Source organism: Schistocerca piceifrons, chromosome 4 (genome assembly GCF_021461385.2).
Source record: "Schistocerca piceifrons isolate TAMUIC-IGC-003096 chromosome 4, iqSchPice1.1, whole genome shotgun sequence".
NCBI classification, from domain to species: Eukaryota; Metazoa; Arthropoda; class Insecta; order Orthoptera; family Acrididae; genus Schistocerca; species Schistocerca piceifrons.
The window spans coordinates 411,630,196-411,647,530 of record NC_060141.1 but is presented as its reverse complement, the minus strand read 5'-3'; the positions used below and the strand labels follow the sequence as shown (position 1 = coordinate 411,647,530).

The 17,335-nt window shown below is 43.1% G+C and overlaps 1 protein-coding gene across 1 annotated transcript in view; it reads right to left on the bottom strand.

The window, feature by feature from the left end:
• The window catches only part of LOC124794954 (bestrophin-4), a 574,436-nt gene that overhangs the window by 120,917 nt on the left and 436,184 nt on the right, over positions 1–17,335 (bottom strand). Inside the window, exon 5 of the mRNA XM_047258669.1 lies at positions 6,320–6,558. Coding sequence (XP_047114625.1) covers positions 6,320–6,558 — 239 coding nt within the window. The remainder of the gene's footprint in view (positions 1–6,319; positions 6,559–17,335) is intronic.

Here is a 17,335-nt window from a genome sequence, read left to right as displayed (position 1 = left end):
GACACCACATTGACACAGATATTTTTGTAAATCAGCGATCGCGTCACAAACTAACAGAGTTACAGGGAATGGACACAAATATGGAATCACTAAAAACGCAAGATATTATCATGTCTAATAAGGTGTAGGAAACAGCTTCCAGTCGCCTCCGAATGGATAAATATAGCTCCTTAATGGTTTTCAAAGGACTCTTATACAATTCTTCCTGCAAAGTTGTGACAAGTTCAGGTAACGACGATGAAGATGGTTTGAGATCAGGCACCATTCTCTCCTAAGTGGACCACAAAGGCTCAATAATATTGAGACCTGTTGCCTATGGCAACCGGGGGAGGTACTTCACATAATGCTTGTCAGTAATGCTACCTTGCAGAGTAACCAAGGCGTCCACGGAATACCACGATAAGACTGTCCAAATTATCACGGGATCACTGCCAAGTTTCACTCTTGGAACGTGAACTCGGACACAAGCTAGAAACAGTGTGACACAAAACTTATCCCAGCGAATCACTTCTTACAACTGCTCCATGGTCCATATGTTACGGCTTAGGCATCACGGTTATCTGTTACGGGCTTTTGCATTACTGATGCGTGGTTTTGGGATTCCAACTCGCCCTGAAATCCCTTGCTTCTGGAGCTCCCTTTGTGTTGTTTTGATGGTGACAAGGTTCGCGATTGAAACATTCAGTTCTGCTGTGTCTTATGCAGCTGTCGTCAACTTATGTTACGTAACAACACTCTTCCGTCCGTCACGATCGCATTACACTCGTTTCATCCGCGTTGTGACTTAGAAGATGATGTTTTTCCGCTTTCGCTGTATGCGGTAAAAAACCATCCATACGATGCCTCTTGAGACACGAAATACTTCGGCTATCCAAGTACGGAAGCACCCACCATGCGAGAAGCAACACTTTTCCCACGTTCGAATTCACTTAGTTCCGACATAATGCTCTTTACAATTACACTGAAGCGCCAAAGAAACTGGTCTAGGCATGCGTATTCAAATTCAGAGATATGAAAACAGCCAGGATGCCGCGCTGCGGTCGACAACGTCTATATAAGACAAGTGCGTGCCGTGGTTGTTTTTTAGACCGGTTACTGTTGCTACAATGGCAGATTACCAAGATCTAAGTGAGTTTGAACGTGATGTTATTGTCGGCGCACGAGCGATGAAACACAGCATCTCCGAGATAGCGATGAAGTGGGGATTTTCCCATACGACCATTTCACGAGTGTAGCGTGAATATCAGGAATCCCGTAAATCGTCAAATCTCCGACATCGCTGCGTCGGGAAAAAGATCCTGCAAGAACTGAACCGACGGCAGATGAACAGAATCGTTCAACGTGACAGATGTGCAACCCTTCCGCAAATTGCTGCAGATTTCAATGCTGGGCCATCGACAAGTGTCAGCGTGCGAAACATTTAACATAACATCATCGATATGGTCTTTTGGAGCCGAAGCCCCATTCGTATACCCTTGATGACTGCACGACACAAAGCCTTACGCCTCGCCTGGGCCCTTCAAAAACGCCATTGGACTATTGATAACCGGAAACAGGCTGCCTGATCGGACGAGTCTCGTTTCAAATTGTATTGAGCGGATGGATGTGTACAGATATGGAGTCAAACTCATGAATCCGTGAACCCTGCATGTCAGAAGGGGACCTTTCAAGCTGGTGGAGGTTCTGTAATGGTGGACCATGTGCAGTTGGGGTGATATGGGACCCGTGATACGTCTATATGCGACTCTGACAGGTGACACGTTTGTAAGCATGCTGCCTGATCACCTGCATCCATTCATGTCCATTGTGCATTCCGAGGGGCTTGGGGAATTCCAGCAGGATAATGCGACATCCCACACGTCCAGAATTGCTACAGAGTGGCCCCAGGAAACACTCTTCTAAGATTAAACACTTCCGCTGGCCACCAAACGCCCCAGACATGAACTGAATACCTTGCAATCTATTATTCCGAAGAGATCTCGTCCCCCTCGTGCTCTTACGGATTTATGGACAACCCTACAGGACTCATGACGTCAATTCCCTCCAGCACTATTTCGGACGTTAGTCGAGTACATGCCACGTCATGTTGCGGCACTTCTCCGCGCTCGCGGGAGCCCTACACGATATTAGGCAGATGTACCAGCTTCTTTGGCTCCTCAGTGTATAAAGAACACTGTTCTGACCATGACTGACACTTGCAACGTATTAAGGACATTGCATATGTCGTTCATGTTCAAATACAATAGCACAGCCTGCAGTCTTCGCGAGCATCAGCATTATGTTTAACGAAAGTATTTCTCGCGGTGCTTCTTTTTTTTATTTCTCCCCTTTTATGCTTGTTGAGACAAAATTCTTGTTTCAAGCAGTGATCTACTGGGAGGTTAGGTTGTTCAACAACAGTAACTTCAAGCATTAATGGTGCATCGAAACGGGTGTTCAAAGGAAGGGGCAGCAGGCTGCCAAGGTCCCGTCGATGACGAGATTATAGAGGAAATAGCTCAACATCGGGGAATAAAATCGGCCAAGTCCTTTCAAGGTCACCACCTCTACATTTGAGTTAAGGAGTTTCGGGGAATTACGGAAAACCACAGTCTGCAAGACTGGATGGGGATCTCCCGGACAGGAAGTCGGTGCCTTACTATTACGCCAGCTCGCTGGGTGCAGGCACTCCTTGCATAGCGGCTGCGTTACTGCACCGCAGACATCGACGTAATTCCTAGTAGTAAATTTCTTGGCCTTTGCGTGGTTACACCAGGCGACATGATAATATATCACGGTAGCATCAGACACTAAAGGCAACTACTGGCAACGACGGTGGACATGGTCAGCGAAGGCTTGAATGATCATTGAGTCCTAAATTAGAAAGTAAACCGTAAGAATTCTATCTAGTGCCTGATAGTGCCATTAACATCTCAATATCTCAGCTGTTTATGCCGCAAATGGAGTTTAGTCACGTTACTAGTAGCTGAACACAACAACGTGGCTTTAGAGTATACAGATGAATTATCTAAGACTTGCACCGCATATATTGCGCTAATGGAAGTGTTGTTGGTGCTTTCGTATTGTTATCCAATAAACAGATCGTAATAATACTTAGCAAGTATATGTTTTGTGCAAACACACACTTTAAATTGATCACTGCCTACTGACATTAACAAACTAAGAGTAGAGTAAATTAGGATGTCAGTGGTGTTTCTTTCAGGACTGTAGTGAGAGCCATTTACGAGACATGGTATTTTCAACAGTTTTCACACTGATACTTGTTTGTGCCATCAACCTGCGTAATTGCTAGGTACGATCTTGTTACGTTCCCTTGCAGTGTGCTTCTGTGTTCCTAGAGGGCACTGCGACCTTGCTAGCCAGAGTGTGGCAGTCCAAGCAGAAGGCCGTGAGTGAACGATGGGAGTTACCAATACACAAAAGGACGACATGCTCATGGTGCATGGAGAGTGTAGGAAGAATGCAGTTCGTTTTTGTACGGTGTATGCGGCAAGATACCACAATAGACGTCAACCATCTCGGCAGTTATTTATCAGCCTCTTCGGTCACTTACGTGAAAGTGGTAGTGTAACACCTAGACGACGTAACAGAAGGAAACAAGTGACGACAGAAGAGGGGGAAATTACTGTTGATCCGCACGTTAGCTCCTGCGAAATCGCACGAGGAAGTTGCACGAGTATTCTCTATCGACATTGGTTCCATCCCTATCGCATCTCTTTCCATCAAAAGCTGCATGGAAACGACTATGAGAATCGTGTTAACTTCTGTACACTGGCATTAAGACAGGATACTCCAGATGTATCACGTATCTTGTTTAGGGATGAAGCCAGATTTACCATTCATGGCCAGGTAAACCAAAATGGTTAGAAACGAATGTCCTAAAATAATGATGCTGGGGTATGCGGCTGGTTGATCACTTACAGACAACATGCATGAATCAGTCACCCTCATTACACATTAAAAATTCCTCCATAATATTTTAGGCAGCACGTCGCACGTTTGACAGAATGTTAAGTTGTACTGCACTCTCCTCATCTTCAGTTTCAGCTGAAACAGAGGGAAGGGCTGAATGTTAATTAGCCGCTGCCCTCTTGTCGGAATACAAAACACAGACAGCAAAGACACTGGAGGGTGTTCTCGCTGGAGCAAGAAACCATATGTCGTCAGACTGCGCCCTGTATGTATGTATCACATCTCCTCCTAAACCACTGGACCTATTTCAACTAAAATCTGTACGCCTATCACTTACTATCTTAAGACAAACAATGCGGGGGTAACAACCACCTGCTTGTGAAAATGGCGGGGATGGGGGCGGATAGGTAATGTGGATCCTGACGCGCGAATTTGCAAATTTTACTCACTCGTTGTTTGAGAATGAGAGTACTTACTGACGTGCAACAAACTTCGCACATATTTTCAAACCTTTAGTAAACTTTTTTGGTTAACAAGCCTCACAAAATGATTAACGGGAAGACGCTTATCGCTTACTACATTTTTGCTGTTCATGCAGTACAACATTTTGATTTATTACTTCTTTATTACTACCTGCTTTCACGACACATTTTGCAGACAGTATTTACATATACTACTAAATTTGCCTGCATAATTTTACTGTGTACGACACATAGTTCAGAAAATATGAGGTCATAAACACTGAGGTGCATAAAAAAACTGCCGTATCACGCATGGCGTTTTAATTTATTACGTCTTTACTACTAATTTCATTCCCAACACATTTCGCAACAGTATAAAAATATCCCGGGTGATCAAAAAGTCAGTATAAATTTGAAAACTGAATAAATAACGGAATAATGTAGACAGAGAGGTACAAATTGACACACATGCTTGGAATGACATGGGGTTTTATTAGAACCAAAAAAATACAAACGTTCAAAAAATGTCCGACAGATGGCGCTTCATCTAATCAGCATAGCAATAATTAGCATAACAAAGTAAGACAAAGCAAAGATGATGTTCTTTACAGGAAACGCTCAATATGTCCATCATCATTCCTCAACAATAGCTGTAGTCGAGGAATAATGTTGTGAACAGCACCGTAAAGCATGTCCGGAGTTATGGTGAGGCATTGGCGTCGGATGTTGTCTTTCAGCATCCCTAGAGATGTCGGTCGATCACGATACACTTGCAACTTCAGGTAACCCCAAAGCCAATAATCGCACGGACTGAGGTCTGGGGACCTGGGAGGCCAAGCATGATGCAAGTGGCGGCTGAGCACACGATCATCACCAAACAACGCGCGCAAGAGATCTTTCACGCGTCTAGCAATACTTACTTTTTTTCCTTGGTTCTAATAAAACCCCATGTCATTCCAAGCATGTGTGTCAATTTTTACCTCTCCATCTACATTATTCTGTGGTTTATTAAGTTTTCAAATTTATGCTGACTTTTTGATCGCCCGGTATATCCGGAAATTTACAGCATTGTACGGCTCATTGTTCAGGAGATATGACGTCCTGGAGATTCAGCTGCAGGGCAAAATTCGCTACAAATACATGTGAAATAAGTGTGAAATATGTAAAAATGTATGTGGTATGTGTGTACTCTGGCAAAGTTGCGGTTAAAAAGCTCCTTCTAAACCCTGCATCGATTTCTAGTAAACGTGGTACACATGTTACTATGTGGAAAGAAATGCTGTGGGGACCAGTACCAGCAACCAGCAACCACTACTCTAATGAGTGGGGGTGACAATGCAGAGACAGAAGGGGTAGGAAGATATGGACAGACAGAGAGGGGGAAGGAGGACATGGACACAGATATGAGGGAGAAAGAGATGGACACAGCGAGGTGGAGGAGGAAATAGACAAAGGGAAGAGGAGAAGATAGAGGAGGCAGAGAAGCAGACAGACAGATGAAGGAAAGAGGAGGAGAAGGACTTGGGGAGGGGGAGGGAGAAGATGGACAGAGGAGGCTGGAGCAGATGGACAGAGTGGGGTGGTGACGATATACAGACAGAGGGGGGAGTAGCAGAGTGACAGAGAAAGCGATAGAATGAGATGGACAGAGATTTGGGGTCGGGGGGGGGGGGGGTCAGTGGACAGAGAGAGCGGGAGAAGAAGGTGGAAAGAGAGAGCGAGAGAAGGAGATGGACAGAGAGAGCGGGAGAAGAAGGTGGACAGAGACGAGAGGTAAGGAGGAGATGGGCTGATGGAATGGGAATAAATACATACCTGGGCAATGCTGGTTGCTCAGTTCTATTGTAAGAGTGAACAAGCGTTAGAAAGCAGTAAATGAGCACGTTATTCATAGGATACGGAGAGAGAGAGAGAGAGAGAGAGAGAGAGAGAGAGAGAGAGTGGACCTGCGTGTAGACGAGCGGCACGCAGACGGTGTCGTATCCGATTAGCGAGCCGAGCCGGCGCCGGATGTCGGAGAGCTCGACCAGCATGGACTGGACGACGTGGTCGCTGGTGACGAGCGCCTCGCGCCGCGCCCGGTTGATGATATTGGTCGCCCAGATGAGCGGCATCCAGTACTTGGACATGTCCGACTTCTCGTCCATCATCTCGAAGATCTTCTTCTCGCTGTCCATCATCAGGCCTGCAACACACAACACACGTTCTCCATCAGCACAACTGTCTTAGCTACGGTTCGATTCGTGTGCGTCTGTCTGTGTACGCTTATCACCCTTCCCTTGTAAGTTTTAGCCTGGTTCAAAACTCCAAAACGGACGACAGAGATTTAATGTAAATCCTTACAAATTACATAAATGGATGTGTATGTATGTATGTATGTATGTATATTTCACATCTCCTCTTAAACCACTGGACCGATTTCACCCAAACTTGGTACATATATCACTTACTGTTTGGAAAGAATCGCAATGGGGAAAAGACTCATCCATCTCTCAAAGGGTGGGGGTGAAAAAGCAGTGTAGCCCATATCGCAAGAATACCTATACTTTAGTCATCCACTATTTGAGTATGAGAGCACTTGGAGACTCGCAACTGAATTTACACATAATTTCAAACCTTTAAAAAAATTTGTCTAGCTGACGACCCCCACAAAATGATGAAATGGAAAAAAAGTTTATCCCTTTCTACAGTTTCACTGTTCACGCAGTGAAACTGCCACTTGAAACATGAGATTTTTATTTATTAATTCTTTACTACCATTCCTGAAACATTTTGCAGACAGTATTCACATACACCACTGAAGGTATCATAAATATTACATCACTGCACGACACTAAGTTCAGGAGGTATGACGTCAAACACTGAATGCGCGATAAACTACCGCATGAGACAAGACGTTTACATTTACTACTTCGTTGCTATTAGCTCCGTTCGCAACACTTTTCACAAACAGTATCCACATACGCCGCTGAATGTAAATATATAAATATATAACTGTACGGCACAGAGTCCATGAGCTATGACGTTATAAACACTCAGATGCGTGAGAAACTGCCGCATCATTCACGACGTTTTGATTTGTTTCTTCTTTACTATTAACTCTCCTCACAACAAATTTCACAGATAGTAGGCACATATGCCACTGGATTTACCTCCAAAATTACATCATTTTACAGATCATAGTTCAAGGATTACGACGTCATTAACATTGAGTTCCGTGAAAATGAAACTGCATTGCGAAATTCGTTAGACATATAGGTCCAATATGCGTACATATATGTGTGAAATATGCTAATTACATGTGAAATATATTTGACATTTGTGTATGCGAGCAAAGCCATGGGTAAAAAGCTCATTCGAAACCCCTGAAACGATTTCAATCAAATTTGGTGCACATATTTGTTACAATCTGGAAAGCAATACTGTAGGTTAAGAACCACCAGCCTCCTATTGCGGTGAGTGTGATAACGTGGCGAGAGACGGGAGGGTGAGCAGATGAACAGATAGCAAGGAGAAAGCAGGAGATAGGCACAGATACGAGGAGGGGGAAATCGACAGAGAAAGGAGAAAGAGGGGGTGATGGAGAGAGAGAAAGGAGAGGAAGGGGAGATGGAAAGAGAAAAGAGAGGAAGGGGAGATGGAGAGAGAGAAAAGAGAGGAAGGGGAGATGGAGAGAGAGAAAAGAGAGGAAGGGGAGATGGAGAGAGAGAAAAGAGAGGAAGGGGAGATGGAGAGAGAAAAGAGAGGAAGGGGAGATGGAGAGAGAAAAGAGAAGAAGGGGAGATGGAGAGAGAAAAGAGAAGAAGGGGAGATGGAGAGAGAAAAGAGAGGAAGGGGAGCTGGAGAGAGAAAAGAGAGGAAGGGGAGCTGGAGAGAGAAAAGAGAGAGGGGGGGAATGGACAGACAGGACAGATGGGGGAGGAGGAGATGGACGGAGGAAGGAGAGAGGGGAGAGACGGACAGAGGAAGGAGAATGGGGGGAGATTGACAGAGACAGGTGTTGGAAGAGACAGGCAGAGAAATGGGGGAGGAGGAGATAAACAGAGTGGAAGGAGAAAACTGATAGAGAAAGGGAAGAAGGGGAGATGATCAGAGAGAGGACATATGAGGAGACGGACAGAGAGAGAGATGTGTAGAGACATAGACAGACGGAGGGAGAAAGAGGAGATGGACTAATAGAAGATTAGAATAAAACAACACTATTACTGAGAGGTACTCATTAAGCAAATAATACATTCGTCGCTGGACCATATTAAACTTTGAATAGGATAGGATACGCCAATAGAGAAACGAGTTTTCATCGTTCACCTCGTTTTTGGATAGCAGTGAGAAATCTAGGCAGAGTTTCGTCTCGCAACCTACACTAATAAGCTCCATAGAGTTTGTTGTGGTTTCTCTACCACCGGAAGCAGCAAAAGAGGTTCGAAGCGAAACCTGTGGAACACTCACCAAAGCGTCAATGCTAGGATCAAACATCTCCGAAAGACGACTAGCGCTGAGAAGTCTGTGGGAGGACAAGCAAACTGTAGTTCTGCCAGCCGACAAGGGCAATGCAACGGTCGTAGTGTCACGTGCGGACTACAAAATGATTTTCGATCTTTTCAATGACGCTGCATACATACAGGTAGATGTCGCTCCTACGAATGAAGTCTAGAGGAAGATTGTTTCCTTTGAATCACTTATCGTAATTTTTCGGCTTAGTAACGGCATTGCAGTAGGACGAGACCGCAGAAAATGACGTGCTGACCAAAAGCACTTGAACATGCTAACATTATGACGACGCTCTTCAGAAAAATCATTTACGTATCGTTTCAGGGACTGTAAGAGGCTGGGAATATGCAATAGAAGATAGTATTTATGAAAGTAGGGGATGAATGAAAACATGAAATTCATAGCTAACCGATAAACAAGAGATTACTTATCACTTAGGTGAAAAGAGATCGAAAGACATGGGAAAACTAGATGAATTACGCGGACAAATACATAGCCAATATACAAAAACAAGAAAGACTTATTAAGGACACGTATTTATTTGTTGTTATTTATACAAAAAAATATTTCGAACCGTTGATCTACAACCAGAATAATGAGGTCTAACACCATCTGACTTACTAAAATGTCGAAGTGTTTGTCGAAAGGTTAATAAACAAAGAGTCCTTCCGAAGTAAGAAAGATATTGCTGGGTACAATAATCTATCTCATTATCGTATTGAGAGAAGTACCAGCACAAACTGTGGAATGGACTGAAGAAAAAAATAAGGAAACATACACAAGACCTATCGTGGTTACTGCATCATTTGATACGCGCTAAATATTAACGGTGAGACAAACTACTTGCTCCTGGACACGTAAATGTATCTGCATCAAGGCAAAAGAGAAACAGCTGAAGTTGTATCTAGGGAATTACTAAGAAATAACGAGAGAAAAAGAGAACACGACACATAGACGCAGTAAGTCTACGACTACATGATTATATGCGAGACAGTTATGACCCTGACACATACGACAGAATCAAGAGCGTATAAATACATATGAAGAATGGTTTCGCACGTTTCTAGCCAGACATAACAGAATGTGGTACTATAAAGCTGGATAAGCAGCGAGATGGAAGACGAATGGAAGAAGCTGGAATAGGTCCACCACGGAGGCCCACGCACGCGTTTCCTGCCAGTGCCTCTTAATCTACGAGCCTACATGTCGTTGTTCATTTACAAGCTTTTCAATTTATGGTGTACCATCTTTAAAAGTAGACTCCTAAATAACTAAGTGAACACACCCTAATAACCGCAACAGTGACATCAAAATTCACATTTAATGAATTGAATGTTAAAACGATTTATTTTTACGTCTTCCGGCTGTTTTTAAAAATAAGTTTCAGGCATAAAAAGTTGGATAACGTCTATTTATGTGCCAGATTTTCGAAGATGGGAATCTCTATTGGTCACTGAGATTGATCGTTATTTTGCTGATGTCTGACTGTTTTATCTCACACAGATAAAACCAATTTTTGGGTCTTGTGGATAATGTTAAGAACATGAGCTTTACGCAACAATTTAAGCGCGTACCGAGGTCGCCGTCATAAAAAATAACGTCTGCAGAAAGACATAACACTTGGCTATTAGGGAGAAGGCCAATAAACCCAATGGTATTGGCAATTAAGTTGGCAATACTTCGGAAGGAGGAAGACTGTCCCAGTCAAATCCATACATATAATAAAAACAGATATTTGTGTGTTTTCCACGTCTCCTGCTAAACCACTGGACCAATTTCAATCAAACTTGGTACACATATCCCTTACTATCACGCAACCATCGATGGGGTGGTAAGAACCACCTATCTGCCATAGCTCAGGAGATATGACATCTTTAACAATAAGATGCGGTGAAAAAACTGCCGCATCTTAACATAACATTTAAATTTATCACTTATGTGAACCTAACTCTCGTCGCAATAAATTTCGCAGACAGTATCCACACATACCGATAAATAAACCTACGAAGTTATATCATCGTATCAAAATAGTTCACGAGATATAACGTTACAAACACTGAGATTCGTGAAAAACTGCCTCATTACACACGACGTTTAAATTTTACTTTTTTGCTGTGAATTCTATTCGCCACACATTTTGCAGACAGCATCTACATGTGCCGCTGAATGAACCTACAAAATTATATCGTTGTCTGATAGATAGATCAGGAGGTATGACGTCATGCCGGCTGGAGTGGCCGAGCGGTTCTAGGCGCTACAGTCTGGAGCTGCGCGACCGCTACGCTCGCAGGTACCAATCCTGCCTCGGGCATGGATGTGTGTGATGTCCTTAGGTTAGTTAGGTTTAAGCAGTCCTAAGTTCTAGGGGACTGATGACCTCAGACGTTAAGTCCCATAGTGCTCAGAGCCATTTGAACCATGGCGTCATGAGCGCTGAGACGCGTGAAAAAATTCCACATCATACATGAAGTTTTACTACTGTATTCTTTACTACTGAGACACTTCTACAGCTGAGTCAACTTAAGAAAATCTCTGACACCTGTCAGCACTTACGACAGCTTTCAGCTGCGAAGCGCAAACGATTGTAAGCGAAAACAGCAACCGTCTATAGAACTAGAAGAGGCGTTGCCATAGAGTACAAAATCGCGATGTAGACACGCAAAGCAACTGCGCCCAGCGTACATAAACTGTCCGGGATAATCTGACACCGAGTCTACTGCAGGAATACACATGAGGTCTCGTTTCTAATAGAAAATTGGCAAAATGAATGCCGGGTTTGTCAGCTGTTATATCAACAGTCGATCAGGGTTAGAAATGAAGAAGTGCTCACGACATACGCGTGTCAGAGACCTAGCTGTCGTGCACCCAAGGAAATATATCTTGGTCATCGTCACCGTCACCACCACCACCACCACCACCACCACCACCAACAGTATTACAGAAGTTGAAATTGAAATAATGATTTCAAGACTTAGGAATGGACACAAAAGCGCTGCCTACTCTATTGCTAAAGGATTTATATGTAAGTACACAGCAGTCAGAAAGATTCCTATACAGGAAGACTGAAAGAAATAGGACACAAGACAAGATCCTCTTGAGAATTACCCAAGTGTGATTTCAAATGGTTCAAATGGCTCTCAGCACTATGGGACATCTGAGGTCATCAATCCCCTAGGCTTAGAACTACTTAAACCTAACTAACCTAAGGACATCACACACATCCATGCCCGAGGCAGGATTCGAACCTGTGACCGTAGCAGCTCCGCGGTTCCGGACTGAAGCGCCTAGAACCGCTCAGCCACAGGGCCGGCCAAGTGTGATTTCCGAAGGGAAATTAAAAATAAACCTACCGTAAAGTGGCCAATTTTTTTATCTTTAGAGATTTACAATATGATTCACTTCGTTATTGCTAAGAAAAGTTTTTGGCATTTGAAATCATCTAGTTCTTTTCATATTACTATGAAAACAATAAAATATTCAAAACTTTTCGACAGAAGTAGCTTGGCAGGATGTTATCAGATAATTCCAAATACTATTTTTCAGCTGTATTATCTTTCATATCATTTTCTGCACTGTTTCGGACCAATGCGAGTTTTAACTGCGTCCAGTCATAAAAGTTTCCTCACTACCAAACAGGGTTCCAATCATTCTACTCAATAACGTCGTAATCGAAATACGGACATGACTGGCGAGCCTACCAACATTGTAATTGTACTTCATTCTGCGAATAAGGAGAGGGGTTTTAGAACTTAAAGTACAGTCGATGTTGATCGTTATACACTGCACACAGGACCACCTGGATAAGGGTCATACAGGAAATTCGATGTCATCTTGCTGAAGGAATCATCCTGGCGTTTGTCTAATGTGTTATAGGAAGTCAGTGGAAAACCTGAAGGCGATTTGATGGACTACGCCATATCACCCTACTTAACTTTAAGATGACGTTATAAAATGCATCCAGCCGGCAAAGGTCAGATGCACATTGAGAGACGGTTGACCTGTGGCCCTTGTAATTAAAGTGAGGTAAGACACAAAAAAGTGAGTGGTATTTTAGAAGAAACATGTCTAATTTCGGGTTCCTACAGAGACACGTGTAATAAGTGTCAGACTAAGAATACTTTCATTTTCTTTCTGGACAACTAAAAACAATTTTTATGAAATTTAGACAAACAAAATACTCATTTGCTAAAGACAAACGAAGAGTGTTTCTATCAGCGAGAAAGGAAAATGCTCTACTTCAGACTCTGAACTTGTACGAGACTGGCAAACGGGATATGGAAATTTTATTGCCGCTCGTCAGTGTATCAGTTCACCGTTATATAACGGGTAATTGCGACACTTATATGCTGTCAGTTGAGAGCTCCAGAAGACTTGTAAAAGAGAAATTGCCTGCCCTATTCTACACGCGAGCAGTAAACGGCGCATAGCCGTAGGATAGGGAGCGATAACAAGCGTTTTATTTCACACGATCTACCACAGCAAAATTACCGACGACAAACGGAACAGCAGGGCGGCTTAAATTAATTTCCACTGTAATTTAATGTAACCCACACAAATTACGTTCCACAACTGATCTCCCTCTATTGTCTTCTGCGTGATAATTAAATAGATTACTATGCGACATAAAATGTAAATTACGAGTTTCTGTTGAAATCGCTCCCAGTTCTTGAGGTAGTGTAGCGGTTGCCACTCAAGAGACGTTTCGGTGACAAACCTAACACGAGTTTTCACCAGCTTCCTTTGCCAAAACAGAAACTCTTGCCAGACGTACTTGTTTAATCCATGAATAGTCTCAGCGACATGGTTATTATTCTCAAATGATGTAGAAAATCAGTCAAAATGAAATTACTGTAAATATCGATCCCTAAAATATTTAACCCTCTATGCTCTCGGCGTACTATTTTACAGTACGGAAACAAAGAAAGCTTCATCATAGGTTTAAGAGTAGTCGAATCATAGCTGATAAGGAAAAGCTGAACGAAGCGAAAAAGAGCGTAAAGAGAGCAATGAGAGAAGCATTCAACGAATTCGAACATAAAACATTGGCAAACAATCTAAACAAGAACCCTAAGAAGTTTTGGTCATATGTAAAATCGGTAAGCGGATCTAAATCCCCTATTCAGTCACTCGTTGACCACGATGGCACCGAAACAGAGGACGACCGAAGAAAGGCAGAAATACTGAATTCAGTGTTCCGAAACTGTTTCACTGCGGAAAATCGTAACACGGTCCCTGACTTCAGCCGTCGCACGGACGCCAAAATGGAAAATATTGAAATAAACGATATCGGAATTGAAAAACAACTGCTATCACTTAGTAGCGGAAAAGCATCCGGACCAGACGAGATACCCTTAAGATTCTACAGTGATTATGCTAAAGAACTTGCCCCCTTTCTATCAGCAATTTATCGTAGATCGCTGGAAGAACGTAAAGTACCTAGCGACTGGAAGAAAGCGCAGGTCGTTCCCATTTTCAAGAAGGGTCATAAATCAGATGCGAATAATTATAGGCCTATTTCGCTTACGTCAATCTGTTGTAGAATAATGGAACATGTTTTGTGTTCTCGTATTATGACGTTCTTAGATAATACAAATCTCCTTCATCATAACCAACATGGATTCCGCAAACAGAGATCATGTGAAACTCAGCTCGCCCTATTTGCCCAAGAAATTCACAGTGCCGTAGACACTGGCGAGCAGATTGATGCCGTATTCCTGGACTTCAGGAAGGCATTTGATACGGTTCCGCACTTACGTTTAGTGAAAAAAATACGAGCTTACGGAATATCGGACCAGGTTTGTGATTGGATTCAGGATTTCCTAGAAGAAAGAACACAACATGTCATTCTTAACGGTTCAAAATCTGCAGATGTAGAGGTAATTTCGGGAGTACCGCAGGGAAGCGTGATAGGACCTTTATTGTTTACAATATACATAAATGACTTAGTTGACAACATCGGTAGCTCCGTGAGGCTATTTGCAGATGACACGGTTCTCTACAAGAAAGTAGCAACATCAGAAGACTCGTACGTACTCCAGGAGGACCTGCAGAGGATTAATGCATGGTGCGACAGCTGGCAGCTTTCCCTAAACGTAGATAAATGTAATATAATGCGCATACATAGGGGCAGAAATCCATTCCAGTACGATTATGCCATAGGTGGTAAATCATTGGAAGCGGTAACGACCGTAAAATACTTAGGAGTTACTATCCGGAGCGATCTGAAGTGGAATGATCACATAAAACAAATAGTGGGAAAAGCAGGCGCCAGGTTGAGATTCATAGGAAGAATTCTAAGAAAATGTGACTCATCGACGAAAGAAGTAGCTTACAAAACGCTTGTTCGTCCGATTCTTGAGTATTGCTCATCAGTATGGGACCCTTACCAGGTTGGATTAATAGAAGAGATAGACATGATCCAGCGAAAAGCAGCGCGATTCGTCATGGGGACATTTAGTCAGCGCGAGAGCGTTACGGAGATGCTGAACAAGCTCTAGTGGCGGACACTTCAAGAAAGGCGTTACGCAATACGGAAAGGTTTATTATCGAAATTACGAGAGAGCACATTCCGGGAAGAGATGGGCAACATATTACTACCGCCCACATATATCTCGCGTAATGATCACAACGAAAAGATCCGAGAAATTAGAGCAAATACGGAGACTTACAAGCAGTCGTTCTTCCCACGCACAATTCGTGAATGGAACAGGGAAGGGGGGATCAGATAGTGGTACAATAAGTACCCTCCGCCACACACCGTAAGGTGGCTCGCGGAGTATAGATGTAGATGTAGATCTATTAAGATTCTTCACTCATAATAGAAATGCTTTAGAGATTTCTACAATACTACATAGCATGCTGCGGGCTGCATGGCGAAGAAGAAGAAAATGCTGAAGATCAATTCTTAAAGAATATCTAAGACATTCGTTTAGAATGTACACGAATTGAGAAATAAATAATTCAACTCCAACTGTAATTTTTATAATTTATGATATAAATAATGTTACAAATAAAGGAGAATTAAACTAAACGAAATAGTTCCAGAGACGTTTTTAAGTCTCAAAGATCTATGATCTGAGACTGCTTACACCACGCTTGTCCGCCCTGGGATCCGCATCAGGTGACAGCGAAAAAGAACAAAGGAGGGCAGCTCGTTTTGTATTATCGCGAAATAGGGGAGATAGTGCCACAGACATGATACGTGAATTGGAGTGGCAATCATTAAAACAAAGGCGTGTTTCGTTGCGACGGAATCTTCTTATAAAATTTCAAACACCAGTTTTCTCTTCCGATTGCGAAAACATTCTGTTGGCACCCACCTGCATAGGGAGAAATGATCATTACGGTAAAATAAGAGAAGTCAGGGCTCGCACAGAAAAATGTAAGTGTTCGTTTTCCCCGTGCACCGTTCGAGAGTGGAATGGTGGAGATACAGCTTGAAGGTGATTCATTGAAGCCTCTGCTAGGCACTTTATTGTGAATTACACAGTAATCTCGTATATATATGTGTGTGGGGGGGGGGGGGAGGGAGTTAAAGCGACTTCGTCTAGCGAGCAGGAGACCGAAGACCTGGATTCGAATCGCAGCCTTGATTCAAATTTCTATTGGTTGCTTCAATCTGCATCCATGAATTATTCTAGACAAGGAGAAAATTCTTCCTTCGGGCATGCCGGTACTTTATTCTTTTACTGCTTGGTAAAGAGTGTTCTATTTTTTACCGTACCCGGGAGTATGCGTTTGTAACAGGTTTCAAGTAAAGAAATACCGTCAGAGTGGAAGCCTAACGGTTGTCTGTGCATTCACTGTTCCCACAGGATTTCCTGTGAGCAGGTACGGATCGAAGCGACATTTTTAATGACTAATAAAAGCTGCATGTGTTTAAGAACTTAAGCTGTCAGAAACTTCAGACACAGCTTCTTAGTACTGTGAGGAATCGTCCCTCACAATGAAAATTACAGAAAAAGGGTATTCGCAGATGTTCAGTTCTGGATACTCGTGCATTCATAGGTAATCCCTTAAGGGAGTTTTTCTGAAGAAAGACATTCGCATTATGGCAGTTCTCGCCTCACATTTCTCTACGGTGTGACATTTATCTGACACTAACAGATGGTATACTGAGTCAGTTACTGTAGGGTGGAACGTCGGGAGGAGTTTAACACCCAGTCGGCATCGGAGTCGAGTACGCGGAAAATAACTTGTTCGGACTAGGATGTTGGAAGGACCCCTCTGTGGCCTTCTTGAAGGATGCCTAAATCTGAACAGGCACGCCGGGTTTTCGACTGAGTTCCTCAGAGTACGAATCCAATGTATCAACCTCTGCTACAGGTCACAGAGTGCACTTTTTGCGTAAAAAGCACGGTCCATTCGATTGTGTTTAAAGTAGGTGATGTAGCAGAGGCAGAGAGAGAGAGAGAGAGAGAGAGAGAGAGAGAGAGAGAGAGTTGGGGGGGGGGGGCGCTGCTGTGTCGATT